Source organism: Palaemon carinicauda, chromosome 1, assembly GCF_036898095.1.
Source record: "Palaemon carinicauda isolate YSFRI2023 chromosome 1, ASM3689809v2, whole genome shotgun sequence".
Lineage (NCBI taxonomy): Eukaryota > Metazoa > Arthropoda > Malacostraca > Decapoda > Palaemonidae > Palaemon > Palaemon carinicauda.
The window spans coordinates 211,953,700-211,970,753 of record NC_090725.1 but is presented as its reverse complement, the minus strand read 5'-3'; the positions used below and the strand labels follow the sequence as shown (position 1 = coordinate 211,970,753).

Sequence of the window (17,054 nt, the reverse complement as noted above, 5' to 3'; positions counted from 1 at the left end):
TTTTATTATCAGAATAATGATGATAATATGCCACTCCAGCCATTAATGGGTCTAGTTTTGATAGTTATGAGTTTCATAAGCTCTCGTCATCTTTAGCAAATTTGTTTTGTGCAATCTCAGAAAGACCTAGGAGTATTTGGACACGAACAGAATCCTCTCTTAGAGTCTCAGACTCTATATTTACTTCAGTTCCTTCTGGTGAGAAAACCCTCACATTTCCAAAACCTAATCTGTTTTGTTAAATCTTTAGATCTCCAGGCAAAAGTCAGAACTGGTAGCCTTGATCATAATATTCTCCCACACACTGAAGTAAGCACTCATAAAGCAACCACTTGTTCATATATGAATAGTGTGATATAAACTATAATCCTCTTGAATAAATTCTAGCTGAATGGTTGCATCATGTTTGGATGACTATAACTTTCGAGTTATACCCCTTCGCTCGATAAAGTAGGCTATCGGGATCTATTTCTTTATAGCCATATTATTGGCTAAATACTATATAATTCCTATAGAACAAGACAGAACATTTGAAATAATCATTTAAAGCTCCAGAGAGTTGTATGTTTTAATCACATTTCAAATGCATGTGACCTGGTATCATGCTGGCTTAACCACTGTCCCCTCATAATATATATCGAGTTGGTAGACTGGGTCCTTATATTCCTCCACTCACTGAAGCAGGCTTTCATTCTCATGATCATCCATTTTTATCTATAATATTGTAGTGAAATATTATTTAATTCTTGCTGATAATTCTTTCCCAGAAACTGTTCTGCCAACTTTAAGACATTTAGGTTTATTCCTAATATCTAAAACCGTAATCTTCAGGGTTTATATAAGATTTGGATCCGAATTTGGTTAGTTCCTGAGTCCCAACCTTTCACAAGAAAAGACACTGCCTTTTAGACAGAGGAGAAATTGACTTTCTAGTCTCACATAGTCAATTATCAATTTTGGGCACTACCTGCAGTGTCCATAGTTTGTTAAAACTATCTTGAACATATCTTTCTGAACAGAGACTACTATTCACATGTCTTACTGGACAAAAACCACTATTCTCAGATGAAATACTTTCAAAATTCTAATAAGGGGAAGTGAAGAAAAAAGAAATAGTAACCGATTCTTATTCTTGAAACAATTTAGCTCTGAACGAGGGCAAGAAAAGACAATCAATTTAAGCTCAGAAAGCCCTCCTTAAAAGATAGTAGTTGCTGATTAGTATACACTTAACTGTTAGATATATATGAGTGAAAGTTTCCCAGTAATTAAAAATTTAACCTACTGCATTATATGAAGCCCCATCCCAATCCTGACAAATAGAAATGATTACTGGCGACCCATCCTGACAGGCTTAAATATATCCATTATTATAGATGTCTAATCCCCAATGCATGAGTACCAAATTAAGCTGAGATTGGAAATTCTTTTCAAAAGGATACCTATAATGGAAATTATTTTCCTAAAAGCAACACCTTAAAAAGTTTCAATAAGGTGAACCTAGCTCATTCTAGTTATTGTTATATTCTTAGACTGACCCTCATAAAAATAAACAAACTACAGTATTTCTTTTATGCAAAATGATAGTACACTTTCTTTAAGGACTTATAGAGGACAATCTAGAAGGTTTTAAAACCCTGGGTTCAAGAATGTCATTGGAAGTCCTCAGGTGATTAAAAGTAAAGTGAATGTGAATGGGTTTTGGTGAACTACTTTCGAAATGGTTCATCTGAGCAGATTGATTAGAGCAATAACCTTCTTGAACACTTATCTACAGATGGTCCAGTTCTGTAGATCATTTCCCTTGTGTCCCAAATCGGTCTCTTAACTTTGTTTCAAACCAAGATAAAAGTAGGGAATGTGTAAAAGTTTAGACTTTCCTGTAGCCAAACCAAAACCAGATGACAAAACACCTCTATCATTGTTTTGTCAAGAGCATCTAGTATTCCCAGGAAGTCATCCATCTGAGTGGTGACCAGCCCCAACATTATTTCAACTTCACTAATCTGAAAAAAGCAGTGCTTCCATGTGGTAGCTTGAATTGCAAACATGCAGAGAAAATCTAATGAAGGAGGAAACATGGAATATTTATAGGTGACCACACACTTTCCCAAACTTATAGATACTGTATACAGACAAATATAGTGCCTAACCGATTGGAACTACTAGATTCTTCTCTGCTTAACTAAAGTTTTAGAATTCATAGGATGGTCAGAATTTTGAAAAATCTTATGCAACATGCATAACAAACTAATTAATAACAGTGGCAGAAATCAATATCTAAATCAGGAATTATAAATTTAATAACTGTAAGTTCCTGTCCAACAGATTAAGATGAGATTTAGCAGTTGAAGACCAGACACGAGAACAATACTCGAAACAAGGCAGAATGTGTTTCTTAAAAGTAAATGTGCTGTCAAGAATCATGCCTAAAATTTTAAGTCATATAGAGACAAAGAAACATTATCAATTCAGAGATCCGGATGTTGAGGAGCCACTGTCCTTGACCTACAGACAATCATAGTTTGAGTATTAAGGTTCAACTTCATGCCCCATAATTTGCCCCATGCTCTAATTTTAGCTATATTTCTGTTAGGAGTCTCATCAACCCCAAATCTCCATTCTGGAGATAGAACTGGTGCAAAGAGTTGCATCATCTGCATATGCAACGAGCTTGTTTTGTAGGCCAAACCACTTGTTATGTGTATATAGTATGAAAAGTAATGGGCAAGAACGCTACCCTGAGGAACACTAAGGTTGCCATCAACAACAACTCGTTGCAACATATTAGTTAAAAATTCAATAATGATGCCCAACTGTTTGGGTTTGAAAACAAGGGCAGTAATCAGCTGGTTAGAGCTACCACAAACACTTTTACCTAAAGGAGTAACGTTGCCAAGTCTCCAACAATTGCAAAATAGAAAAACTTTTCTTAATATCTCACAAAAAATAACAGACAGCTCAGGAGTTAAAAATCAGCTGACTTTATTAAAACAGAGGAAAAATACAATTTGGGTTTACACCTCCATAAACATCAATGTCAATCAAGAGTGCTTTAGTTTTACTGGGCTGAAAAGCTAAACTAGTTAGTTTAACCTTCAGAAAACAGAAATGAAGAAAATCAAGTTTTTCATTATTCTGTTTACTGTCAAACATGTCAGCCAAAAGGGTTTCTTTTTTCTTTGGACACAGAGAGCAACAGAATAATCTTTTTTTATGTAAAGGAGGAACTGTTAAATCTACACCAAAGAGTACAGATCTAAAGGTAGCCCACCACTTATTTTCTTGTGTTGTACCAGAAAGGGATAGTTTTATGCTCAAAGTATATTCTTTTTCAATTGAAGCAAAAACCCTTTGAGCAACAGCTGATCTGTTACCCTTCCAAAGGTGATAGGCCTTTTTCTTCTCCAGATAAGCATGTCTACAATCATCATTGAACCACACTTTGTCTTTCGTATGGTATTTTGAAACACTAGAAAGGATGCACATATCAATTTTATACACATGAGACGAATTAATATGCAAAAGATCACTCAAAATGCCATTCTAGTCTAATTGGTATTTTATGACACATTGGGGACAGGCTGCTCAATCTTAATTACTACCCTCTTTATCTACAACTTGTCTGAAATAGTGGAATAATTACACTTCCAAGACTTCCCACCATTTGGTAAAATACCTGGTCATTACCCTTATCACAGGACGTACATAGACTAATACATCCTGCCCAAATAAGTATTACTTCCTTATCGGGAACTAGGAGGCTGACCATATACTCCTTTGGTTTCGTATGTGGTCTAGGGTTGGCTCACGTCTGAAGACACCATTAAGGTCTGCTGTACTTACTTTGTATATATCAAAGGATATCCAGTGTCTAAAATGAATTTCTTGGACCTAAACTACTTTAGGTAACTGGCAACTGAAGGCAGGTGGTAAATACAGTACATTAACCATTATCTGAAGTTAAAATTTTTTACATATTATCTATCTGTCTTAATACAACATATGCTAAAGGGATTTAAAGAAAATCATTAAGTTGTTTTTTTGATTAATCTGTAAGTTCCATATTGACGAGTAACAGTGCATGAAATAGACCGTAATTCAAGACTAGCTTGGCAATAATTTATAAGACTTAAGACAAAATTAACTTTGTACCTTGTAGTTCGTTTGGCTTTAATGAATAGTGTCTTTTAATGACTAATTTAAAATTATCTTTATTCAAAATTATCTATTTTCAAAATAGACTACCTACGACAAATGGTTGTGTCCGAGATAGAGAGGTTCATTCAAGCAAGAGAGGTACTAAACTCAACATTAACCTTATTGGAGGAAAGGATGAAATGTGTTAATGGTCAAACCTGGTCAAACCTGTAAGAGAACAGCACACCAAGCCATTCAAACAAAATGGAATTGAACTGAAGTAGTGAATCGTTATACAAAGAAAGAACATTTGTCCAAAGGGATCAAATGAGATGTCACACTAACCGCTAACAATAGTAGACCTTAGGAGGAATAAAATATCTAGATTAACATTTCGGCACTTGATAGATATGGAGGGTTTTAGATGTACTTCCAATAATTTAATGAGAGGAGAGAAATGAGGATCTAGGCTATCATCTTGGTTTTCAGCCTTCCCAAATCAAAGTGCCTAAAAAAGCGGTTAGTAAGGTTAGTGCGTGATAGTTACGTTGCAGAAGACCACAAGTAAATAAAGAGTCCAAGGCTCTGTGAGGGGATCTTGAACCTGGGATAAACTGTGTACCACCCGAACCGTTACTGAATGGTGTAGTAGAAACTGGATAGTTAGGCCTGAAAAGAAGATAATGATATTATATCACCAAAATAGCAAAATCCAAACTAGTTAGGCTATAGTAAAGACAATGTTTGGAGTGGTATTACTGTCATAATTTCCTCTATAAAAATTAAACCTAGCCTTTTTTGCTAAAACACAGCCTTCTGAGACACAGGGATTAACAGCCAAGTAAAATGTTTCAAAGAAACTTGCTATATTCTTATTCACAAAGAGTCATGAGTAAATTATCTCGTAAACTATGCATCAATGGTTTTCATTTATTAGTTGTAATGATAGACTTTAAAGGTAACTGATTAGTTTTATACAAGTCAAAATGTTTTGAGGCTTAGAAATCAAATGAAACTAGAATTTACAATTGAACAGTTTAATGAATCATAAACCAAGCAGCCATTCATATTGAAGCTGATAACCATTTAATGACTTATTCATGTCAAAAGGAAGGAATTAAGAGATGTATGTTGTATAGTTCAGAAATAACTGTCTTTGAATACTTTGAGGAAAAAGCCACATTGGGAATACTATTTTTCTTATTTTCAATCTGAAAGTGGGATTTCTTTCTTAGTTTACTGTAACATGTAGGAAAGGTGGGGCTCTATTAATTTAACATTTCCTAAATTTCTTCTTCACTTTCCCACATCCACATCACTGTGGGAGTCCGTAGTATTAATGCCAGTGTAGGGTCATAGAAATTAATAAAATTTTAATAATGAAATGACTTCACGTTTATAATAATCTGGCTTTCATACACATGCTCCTCCCCCTGCCTCCTCACTTGATAATGATGTCAAGGGGCTATTGAGGTAGTTTCAACTTAGAGAATGGTTTATCCTCTTGGTAGTATTGTCATACGATTCCAATTCTACACTAGAGGGGCTGGGCTATTACAAGGAAATAAAGCGGGTCTTTTTTTTGTTTATTGGTAGGCGATGATATTTAGCTAGTTTTTAGAGAGCAGCAATATGAACTCTAGGTGAGTATAGAAATAAGTATTTTTTATAGGAATTCTGTATATTACTCAACTTTGTTACTTACTCTAGATGTGATCATTTATATTATCAACTTGATTTTCTTTATGTTGTAGGTATGCAGCCAAATATGAGCGTGATTGTGTACCTATATTCTTCAAAGAAAACTGTTGTCCAATTGACTGGCTATGTCGTGAGTATCTTCAAAATTGATTCATGTCATGTATCTGTCTTACAATTGAATTTTTATGCTTTGCAGTTTCGATTCTTCAGCTAGTTCTTGTGTGAGAATGGAGAACAATTGATCTATTACAAAACTATTCCCTATTCTAAGTTTGCTTGCTACCAGACCAGTGAGATTTCCTTATCTGGTTTTTCAAGCACCCTTATGATAATTAGATCTACGATATATCAAAATGAATTGCTTTGTTATGAAATTTTAAATTTACGCAAGTTTTTATCATACTGTATTCTGTAATAAGTTCCTTATAATAACGCCCTTCATTATTGTTGACATTTTTGCTACAATGTGTAATTTTATAAACTATAAATATAAGTAATTTTTAAATTCATATGTTACAGACACATACAGTAATTCTCTTAGTATAAATGAGGTTGGTTGAATATTTTTATATTTTATGTATAATTGGTCACACCGATGAATGCAGTTCTTTTATTTAATTTTTACTTACAACAGCATTATCATAAACAGTTCTGCTTTTTTAATTACAGCTGATGACTCCAGAATAGTAGAGGACCTTGGGCAAGACACGAAGGAGGAGGAAGGTATGTTTGATTTTACTGCATATTTTGTATTTGGTTACAGTTTTATTGTTTAATAGGTCAGGTGGCCATATGAAAAAATAAAAAACTGCATGTATATTTAGAAATCAGGAAAATTTAGGTACCATTAATTATCTTAGTACTGTATTATTATTCTATTGTGAATTATAGAGTTTGGCAAAAGGATTCACTAATAGTGAAACAGGTTTGTGTAATGTGCTAAATTTTAGTTTTATGCTAATATCTTTGGCTTTGTTTACAAGTGTGCAACATTTTGTGATTTTAAGAGTAAGATATGAATATTTGTAAAAATGGGAAATATGTTACTGTCTGCTTTTCAAACAATGTATGTAATGTTATTTTGAATTTCCTATTACTTTTTTATTTTGTTATAACTATATTAATGGTAGAGCTCTCGTTTGATGATTTAGCCAACACTTTGAGGTACAGTACAAAACACCTATAAGAAACTTGCTCCATAAAATTTTCTTAATATTTTGATTTCAATGGTAGAGCTTTGTAAGGACAGAGTCGTGAGTTGAATTTTGATTATAGGTTTTCTGCAAATCGATTGATAGCTATTCTGCTATGCTCTAAGCAGGTACAACCAGATACAGTGTTGGAATTAGAAAGAGTATTTTGTTTGCTTTAAGGGAAGTGGCCTCAGTGACACTTGAAAACTATTTTTGTGTCGAGTTTTATTTGTGGAGCTTGTAACGGAAAGGTATATTTAATCTCTTTTTATGTGGGAAAAGGCATGTCATAAAAAAAGTAACTAATGAAATTGCTCCATCAGGTGGAGCACATACTATCCAATATTTTCATAAGATCAAAGCCCACTTTCTTTCTACTGATGACCGCATGTAAGTTTTTTAGTATTGAATTATAGTAAACGAAACAAGTATTTAAGTAAATGTCAGACGTATAGTTAGGGTAAGCTACACATCAAGTATTGTGTATTGTAATTCAAAGTTCTGTGGTGATGGTAGAGATTTGTCTAGTGCGTCGTAGAAGACTATTTATTTTCTTGGTAAGGACAAATACATAGTGGAAATTAATGATCAGTAAGAAATATGATACATTATAGAATAAGGGTAATTGTTTTTTTGTTATACCTATAATTTTAGTAATGCAATGAAATATTTGCATGAAATTTATGAAAAGACTATTTCTAACTCACAAATTAATATTTCTCTTTTCAATAATTCTAACTCATGGACTAATATTCCTATTTTCAATATTTTTTTCAGATTTCAAATTTTTTGTCTAATATGCATTATATTTTCTGTAACAAAAAGGTTGATATATATTTTATTTTCCTTTTGCAAAACAGTGAAGGATTAAGTATGGTTAGTTGCAATGGTTACTATGTCTTTACATTTTGTGATTGATTGTGTAGAAATAGTCATCTTTATACCATGTTATATTGTAAATAGGAATAAAATCTTATTTGTTTTCAGATTAAATACTCTTTTGAACGTAGAGACACAAGTGGAATTTTAGTCTTTATGATTGTTGAGTGGCCCAATGTGTTGATAACTTAAAAACTTGTAAATTCATACAATTGATTATTGTATATGAAGCTCATCGCATTTAAAACTTTAATCTCGTTTAAAACTAGTTGAAAAAAGTCCAGATTTGCACTGTTCAAATCTCAAACAATACAGAAATTACTGATAACATTGCATTCATTAAACATGGATCTTCTGAAGGTCACTAATGGCATTTGTGTTATTCGTATGGGCATCGTGATTCGGTAAGAAACTTGACAGTTAAACATTGGGAGACTGATTCTATAAGGAAGTGAAGAAAGAGATATATCAAGCCTTTAACTGGTATGAAGATTGAGCTCTGTTAAGCTTGTAAAATAATTCCTTGTTTTCTGAAGGGTAAACATTTAACAAAATGCTCAGTCTTCCGCTTAAATAGAATAAGTTGTGATGAAGCTTCCAATTTCTATTGTAACTAATACGTTAATTTCCTCTTTCAGCACTTGCAAAAATCTTTAGTATTTAGTTATTTTATTAGACTAATGTTAGTACTGAAGATCCCTTCTATTACCACATTTTAAAATTATTGATATACTAATATGCATTACTGAACTTTGCAGTTTTTGTGGATCCTCTATTGGCACTGTACCTCTCCCTTGGCAATTAGGAGTTGACTAAATTTATGGGGTAAAGTCTCAGAGAATTGGTATAATAATTTGAAATTAGAATTTACTCATACATTTCATAGCAGAAAGTGCAGTCTGTTAGATGATTTATAAAGTATTCTCTGAAGTGATTTTAGTATGTGTGTTTTATATACTTTTCCCATAAGGGTTAATCCCTGCCGTGTGCATCAGATCGGCTTCAGCAGCTATCTTTTTCCATTTCTCATCTGTTCTTTAACTTTACTGGCCATCCTCTTCAGCTTATGAATTTTCCTTTAATTCTGTATTTTGATAATTTGATCAGGTTCTGGTGTGATTTGAACACTACAAAGCAATAGAATTAGATCAACTGACTCAATCTAGTGAAGAAAAAGACTTGAGAAGAGCTGAGTGAACCGACAACTCTTTAGATGCCAGGTATAATTCCTAGGACATTGTTTATAACAAATATTGAGAGCCATTACAATAAATATGCATATTTATTGGAGACACCTCTGAATTAAGATAAGCTTACTACCAATTTAGAAAAAATAGCCTTGACATACAAGAAAATTTAACCAATCTTGACCTGTTTTTTCTATCTTTTCTTAGTGATAATTGGTCTATATTCTTATTATTAAAACAGAATTAGAAATACGAGGAGATATCAGTGAAACAAGAAATTAGTTTTTCTGTGATGATGGCCATCGAAACAAATACCATTGAAACAAACAAGAGGAATCAGAAAATTGCCTTTTTATTAATAAAATAAGGTTCATAAATGTCAGATTCCTATAGCAAGATATTATGAATCATTTTGATGAATCGTACCTATAGGTCAGATTGCTAATAGGTACGAAGCGTTAGCTTACCAAACTTAGCATTAAATATTGAATTTTTCTCCCCATCCCTTATACTCTCTCCACCTAGAACCACCCAGCTGAGAACATTTTGTGATTTTTCAGGAGGAAACTGTGCTTATTGGTATACACTGCTGTATTTATATAATTTCAGAGCGGGAGTTTATCTTTTAAATCATACCAGTATATTCCATTTTCAAGTGTATCAAGTGTAACGGGTTTTTTTTACTTCCTGATTAATTTGATAAGATGTTTTAGGTATGTTTTGTGGAGTTCCTGATATTTTGGTTTTTGTTTTATATTCAGCATGAAATCTAATTTTTGCCTTAGGCTTGCCCTCTGTAAATATAACGACTTCACGGAGGGTATGTTTTTTCATCTTGTTCTGATGTGTTGATGACAGATTTACATTCAAACGTTGAATTTTATACTCACAGTGCAAGACTGTCATCTTTGATTATATATGGTTCTATACTTTCTTCAATTTCTAGGCAGAATAGGTTTTTTAACCTCCCACTAACCTGTAATTGTGTCTTGTGTAGCAGTTAAAGAAACTAGTTCTCTTCTGTTTATTAAGATCGTTTTCATTTACTTGCTATATCGTGTTGGAAAGGTAAGGTTCAAACAATTCCTTTTGGTCTTCCTTTTTTCTTTACTAATGTTTATTTTGTGTTTAATGTAAATAGAGAAAGGCTATTTAATCTGCTACATATCCCTCACAATGTATTTTGTTACTGTAGCTCCACTCCTCATTTTTCACATGATACAGATATAGTGTGTTAAGTAGAGGAGAATGGTGTACTTTTGATTGTTCAAGTGGGGTACAGTAATTTTGTATAATTAAAGTTTTAACTCTTATGAGGGACAATTTTTCCCGCCAGGGTACTGATACCCATCATCATCATCATCTTCCCCACTGTTATCCCTACGTTAGGGGGTTGTTTGCCTGATGCGCCCTCTCCAATGCCTTTTATCAAAGACATCCTTTGCCACCAAAACAATCTTCTCTCCAGATCATCCCTCACCTTATCTCGCTATCTAATTATTTGCCTCCTTATCAATATTCCTCCCATAACAGGTTACTAGGTTACTCCCAAGCACTCCTCACTCCTTCCCACCATCCATCCTCAATGCGTGCCCCTACCATTTCAGTTGTGACACTCTTATCACCTCTGTAATCTTTACTATGCCTGCTATTCTAAGTTTATCATTTTCCAATCTTTTAAGCAGTGATATTCCCATAATCCACCTCGCTCAAGCTCTCAAGCTTTACTTCCTTATTTACTCTTAGAGCCCATGTTTCCGATCCATACATTAACTCTGGTGTTATTACTGTGCTGAGGGTAACCATCTGCTCCCTAGTTTGCAATTTGGCTTTCATAAAGGCTTTAGAGCATGGGTTGCCCTTTTTACAATCTCCAATTGATTGCGATCAGGAAGTTCATATGATTGACCTTGATTTTAGCGCTTCCTTTGACTGTTAACCATAAGGCCCTAGTTTTCAAACTCAAACAATAAGGATAGAGAAGGTCTTTTCTTGGAATCATTATTGAATTTATAAGTAATACATTGCAAAGAATTGTTGATGGGCACCATATTATTATTATTATTATTATTATTATTATTATTATTATTATTACTTGCTAAGCTACAACCCTAGTTGGAAATCAGGATGCTATAAGCCCAGGGGCTCCAACTGGGAAAATAACCCCGTGAAGAAAGGAAACAAGGAAAAATAAAATATCTTAAGAACAGTAACAACATTGAAATAAATATTTCATATATATACTATAAAAACTTTAACAAAACAAGAGGAAGAGAAATAAGATAGACTAATGTGTCCGAGTGTACCCTCAAGCAAGAGAACTCTAACCCAAGACAGTGAAAGACCATGGTACAGAGGCTATGACACTACCCAAGATTTGAGAACAATGGTTTGATTTTGGAGTGCCCTTCTCCTCGAAGAGCTGCTTACCATAGCTAAAGAAAAGAGTGTCTTCTACCCTTACTAAGAAGAAAGTGTCCACTGAACAATTACAATGCAGTAGTTAACCCCGTGGGTGAAGAAGAATTGTTTGGTAATCACAGTGTTGTCATGTGTATGAGGATAGAGAAGAATCTGTAAAGAATAGGCCAGACTATTCGGTGCATGTGTAGGCAAATGGAAAATTAACCGTAACCAGAGGCAAGGATCCAATGTAGTATTGTCTGGCCAGTCAAAGGACCCTATAACTCTCTACCGGTAGTATCTCAAGAGGTGGCTGGTACCCTGGCCAACCTACTACCTACTAAGTGATTATAGGAATGTGATATCGGGTGTTCCTCAGGGTAGTGTTTTTGCCCCATTACTTTTCATACTACATACATATGACATGTGGTTCGTCCTAAAAACAAAAACAGGCACGTTGCATATGCAGATGTTGCTACTCTGCATCAATTCCATCTGCTGAATGTAGATCTGGGGTTGCTGAATCCCTTAATAGAGATCTAGCTAAGATTAGTGCATGGTGGCAAATTATGGGGGGCATAAAGTTCAATCCTAACTAACCTCAAAGTAAATTAGTCGAGGACAGTGACTCCTCAACATCCGTATCTCAGCATTGATAGTGTTTCTTTAACTTTGTATGACTTAAAATTTTAGGTGTGATTCTTGACAGAAAATCTACTTTTGAGAAACATATTAGGTCTGTGTCCTCTTCAATTGCATAAAAAATTGGCTTGTTTAGAAAGTCTTTTAGGATTTTCGGTGATCAATCTATTTTGATTGATTGATTGATTTGAGGTTTCCGGCATCCTGACATCTATGGTCATTAACACCGTTCAATCTATTCTGAAGCGTTTTAATTCTACCTTGTTTCGAGTGTTGTTCTCCTTTCTGGTGTTCAGCTGCATCTCATCTTATTTTGTTGGACATGAACTTACATTCTACTAAATTTCTGATTCCTAATTTATATATTAATCTCTTGCACCGTCGTTTAATTAGTTCATTATGCATGTTGCATAAGAATTTTCATAATTATGACTATCCTTTGCATTCAGATCTTCCCAGACAGTACCATACTGTTCGTGATGCTAGGTGTGCAGTTAAATCTAATAGTCATGCCTTTTCCATCATGAGGCTCAATATCACACAATATTCTAGAAGTATTATTCCAGCTGTGACCAAGTTGTGGAATGATCTTCCTAATCAGGCAGTTGAATGGGTAAAACTTCAAACTTGCAGCTAATGTTTTTATTTTGAACAGGCTGATGTCTCACTTTTTTAGTTAATATCTGAAAGGTCTGTTTAAATGTTGCTACTGTTTTCAAAAATATTTTATTTTAACTGTTCATTACTTCTCTTGTTGTTTATTTATTGCTTTATTTCCTTTCCTCATTAGGCTATTTTTCCATGTTGGAGCCCTTGGGTGTATAGCATCCTGCTTTATTGGTATCACATACTCCTCAATTTCATAATTATATCGATGATGAAAGAAACCTCACGTTGTGAACTTATTGAGAACATTTTGGTCACAATTTATGGGGATATAAAGTTAAATAAAGATTATCGTTAGGTATACAGTCAGTTTTTTACTTTTCAAGCAGCCGCGGCACCATACTGATGCAGTCTTGCCAGTGTTTTAATAAATCCAAGTATTTCCAGATCACTAATACCTGCAGACAGTGTTCTGAGAAAATTTGCCAAATTGCAAATGAATTTCTTTAAGATCTAAATATATTTCTGCAAGATAAGAAATTTAAAATAAAAGCAATAAAATAATTATTGATAGCTGTATCCCAAAAATCCTAAACTGCTAGGTTCAGATGAGTTAAAAATACCACACTTAGTGCCCATTAAGAAAGTAAGGAAGGCTAGTACAGTGATAACTCTTTTGCCTTGCATTGGCATGAATGCAGATCAAGTCTTGCCTTGGCCTGTGAGTTTAAGCTGTTTTACTAGGGAGGTTACTGCTGTCAGGGACCACATTGTGGGGTTGGGCTTCCCTGGCTGACCTTTCAATAAGCATCTCTTCAAATATAATTGGAACTAGAACCAGACACATTTAACCTTTAACTTTTACTTACCAAATTTATGAACCCAACCCTTGACCCTCAAGGGAGATCTCGTTGATAATTGGAGAGAGTTCAAGAATGCCTGGGATTACTACCTCAAAGCAGCCACCAACCTAAAGGATAAAATGAGAAATATGGTAAGGGAGGAAATTGTCGAAGGGATAGAAATTGTTGCTGCAACATTATACACAGTTATGGAAGTTGCATGCAAGAAAGTTATGAATTCCCTCCCATCCTTAGCCTCTGATGATGAGAAGAAACCAGCTTAGATAACTAAAGCTTTTTGCTGACACTTTGTACATCAATGCAGCTAACTTTCAGAGATGTTTGTCTTTATCTCTGCAAATCAGAAAAGTAGTAAAAGTACTGACGAATGCGTACCCCAGTTTTCTCAAAGGATAAAATGAGAAATATGGTAAGGGAGGAAATTGTCGAAGGGATAGAAATTGTTGCTGCAACATTATACACAGTTATGGAAGTTGCATGCAAGAAAGTTATGAATTCCCTCCCATCCTTAGCCTCTGATGATGAGAAGAAACCAGCTTAGATAACTAAAGCTTTTTGCTGACACTTTGTACATCAATGCAGCTAACTTTCAGAGATGTTTGTCTTTATCTCTGCAAATCAGAAAAGTAGTAAAAGTACTGACGAATGCGTACCCCAGTTTTCTCAACAGACCAATTCATGCGAGATTGGCGGCCTCAGGACAGAATTAGAGACAGAATAGTCATTGATATTTAGGATGAAGCAGATAAAGAATGACTACTTCATTATCAACCTGATCTGAATTTAGAAAAATAGTACAAAGTCTTTAACCTGCTGAAATATCTCGAATGCACAAGCAGGTAATCAAGGGAAAATCTGAAGCTAACTCAGTTGGCTATACAGCAAAACATAAGGGTACCAGTATGCCTAAATCATCAGTAAAGAAATCAGTCAGCAGGAATGATAAGGCTCAATAGCATATGAAACAAAAACAGCCAAGGAGAAGTAAACAACATCAACCAGTTCATGGAAGTGTCATTGGTGTGGCTGGGATAATTCACACCACAAGGGCATCATGCTAAAGATGTTAAATACCAAAATTGTCATAAAATAGGACATTATACTATAGTGTGCCAAATGCACAAAGGTAGCAATAAGGACTGATGAATCTACAGAAGGGTACTATATGCTTGGAGGAGTCAGATGATGAAAATTTTTAGTCAGCAGATATTCAAGTAAACTATGGGGAAACTACTTTCAAACTCGATAGTACTGTAGATCGAAAGCAATAATTATTGATGAGAAGACGGCCCTTGAGGGCTCAGATAATTTAATCTTCCATCCTTGGTATGTAAATTTGTTGGACCAGATATTGTTAAATTATCTCTTTTATTTAAAGATAAGATTCCAATCCAGAAATCAGAAAAAAGTATGAGATAAAACCTTTGTTGAGAGTGTGTTCATCTTGTCTAAACAGCACCATAATTTATCCGGAAAGGTTATAGAGAAAGTTTGACTATTAATATCTAGACCTGAAGTTTACAATGTTGAAAGTGTGCGCAAGTTCCCTGATGAGTTTAAAACTTTTTAAAGGCCTAGGATTGCTGAAAACAAAATGTAAAATAGATTTACTAGATAACACAACACCCTTTTGCCTGTATATACCATCCACTACTTCCAAAGGTTGAAAATAAATTACAAAATATGGTCAAGCAGAATGCCATAACACCTGCCATTATACTAACTGAATGGTGCTCAAGAATGGTTAATACAGTGAAGTATAACAGGGATGTGAGAATTTATGTGGATCTTACACCATTTAAAAAACCAGTACAGAGTAAAATACACCCAATGGCGAGCATCAATGAAAATCTTGTCAAGCTACGAGGAAGCAAATTGTTTATGAAATGAGATGCTAATTCTGGATTTTGGCAAATATCCCTTGTTGAAGATTTAACACTTGAGAACATTCATAATCCCATTCAGATGATACCGTGTTAATTGACTTACTGTACTTTTGATATTAGCTCTGAGACTGAAATCATCCAGAGGACAATGTCAGTTATTGTAGAGGGATTGGAAGGAGTTGTCTGCCTTATGGATGACATTTTCATTTATGGCCCTTCACAGGACATCCACTGTGATCATGTTTGAAAAGTTCTATAGTGAATACAGGATGCTGGAGTTAGATTAAACAACAAGTGTAAGTTCTCCGAGGGGCAAGTAAAATTCCTAGTACAGTACACATTTATCTCTGAAGATGGAATATAGGTTAACCAAGGAAAAACAAAGGTTATCAAAGAATTTCCAAGACCGACTAATGCTACCGAATTGCAACTATTTAACAATTTGGTAAACCAACTAGCCAAGTTTATTCCAGACACCACCAGTATTGAGACACTTAGGCAACTCTTAAAGAAGAGTCAGCAGGTTCTGAGACCAGCCGCAAGAAGCAATTTTCCAGGCAATTAAAAACAAGTTCATGTCTACATATGTATTAGCACATTATGATCCAAACAAGAGGAGGAGCACTTTTGCCGGCAATTCCTTCTGTAATGGACTTTAAGCCATTCTTCTATAATCTTACGATTAGGGTAGTTGACGATTACCTATGCTTCAAGAGCAATAAGCAGTACCAAGTAGATATATGCTGTTATTGAGAAGTATTAGGAGGTAAATGGGCCTGTGTGGAATTCAAGGATTACTTATTGGGTACAACTATCAATCTAGAGACAGACTACAGACCTTTAGTTCCATTACTCTTTAGTAAAGACCTATCCAAGCTTCCACCTTAAGAACTCAGTTTCCATCTTTGACTCGCAAGATATTCAACTCGAGTAACCTATGTTTATGGAGTATGTCAAAGCATAGCCGATGCTTTATCTCGTGCTCTGACGAGCCCTCCTACAACAGAAATCTACAGTTAATACGAAAAGTAGAGGAATATAAAAAACAATGGCTAGAAGAAACTTAATCTTGCTGTAAGTCAAGGATTTCAAATCCAGAATCTCTTCAGTTATAAGTGCTGTACTATACTGTATTCTTGACATGAAGGCCATCTGGTCAAGCAGAGTGTCATAGCACCCGTCACTACACCAACTGAATGGTGCTCAAGAGTGATGAATACAATGAAGTGTTACGGGGATGTGAGAATTTGTGTGGATCTTACACCACTGAACAAAGCAGTACAGAAAGAAAGAGAGGGAGATAGAGTTTTCATATTATAGCACCCTGTAGGCCTACATAAAATACATAGAAAATAAAAAGAGCTCGATCTACTTTATTGCTCCTTTTCTATCGTTGTTACAAATATTTAGTATCATAATTAGAAATTTAGGATTTATATATAATAGATAATATATAGGAAATGAGAAATTTACTTGTAGATAGTGTATTTTGGAGACTTACTACTTCATTAAAGGTTGACATTAGTCTCCTTAATTATTTCATCTAGTCACTTA

At 34.5% G+C, this 17,054-nt stretch overlaps 1 protein-coding gene across 7 annotated transcripts in view; it reads left to right on the top strand.

The window, feature by feature from the left end:
* The window catches only part of LOC137653849 (kielin/chordin-like protein), a 352,325-nt gene that overhangs the window by 231,174 nt on the left and 104,097 nt on the right, over positions 1 to 17,054 (top strand). For all 7 annotated transcript variants that reach the window (XM_068387520.1, XM_068387509.1, XM_068387513.1 and 4 more), the window contains 2 exons: positions 5,895 to 5,971; positions 6,511 to 6,564. In XM_068387520.1, coding sequence (XP_068243621.1) covers positions 5,895 to 5,971; positions 6,511 to 6,564 — 131 coding nt within the window. The remainder of the gene's footprint in view (positions 1 to 5,894; positions 5,972 to 6,510; positions 6,565 to 17,054) is intronic.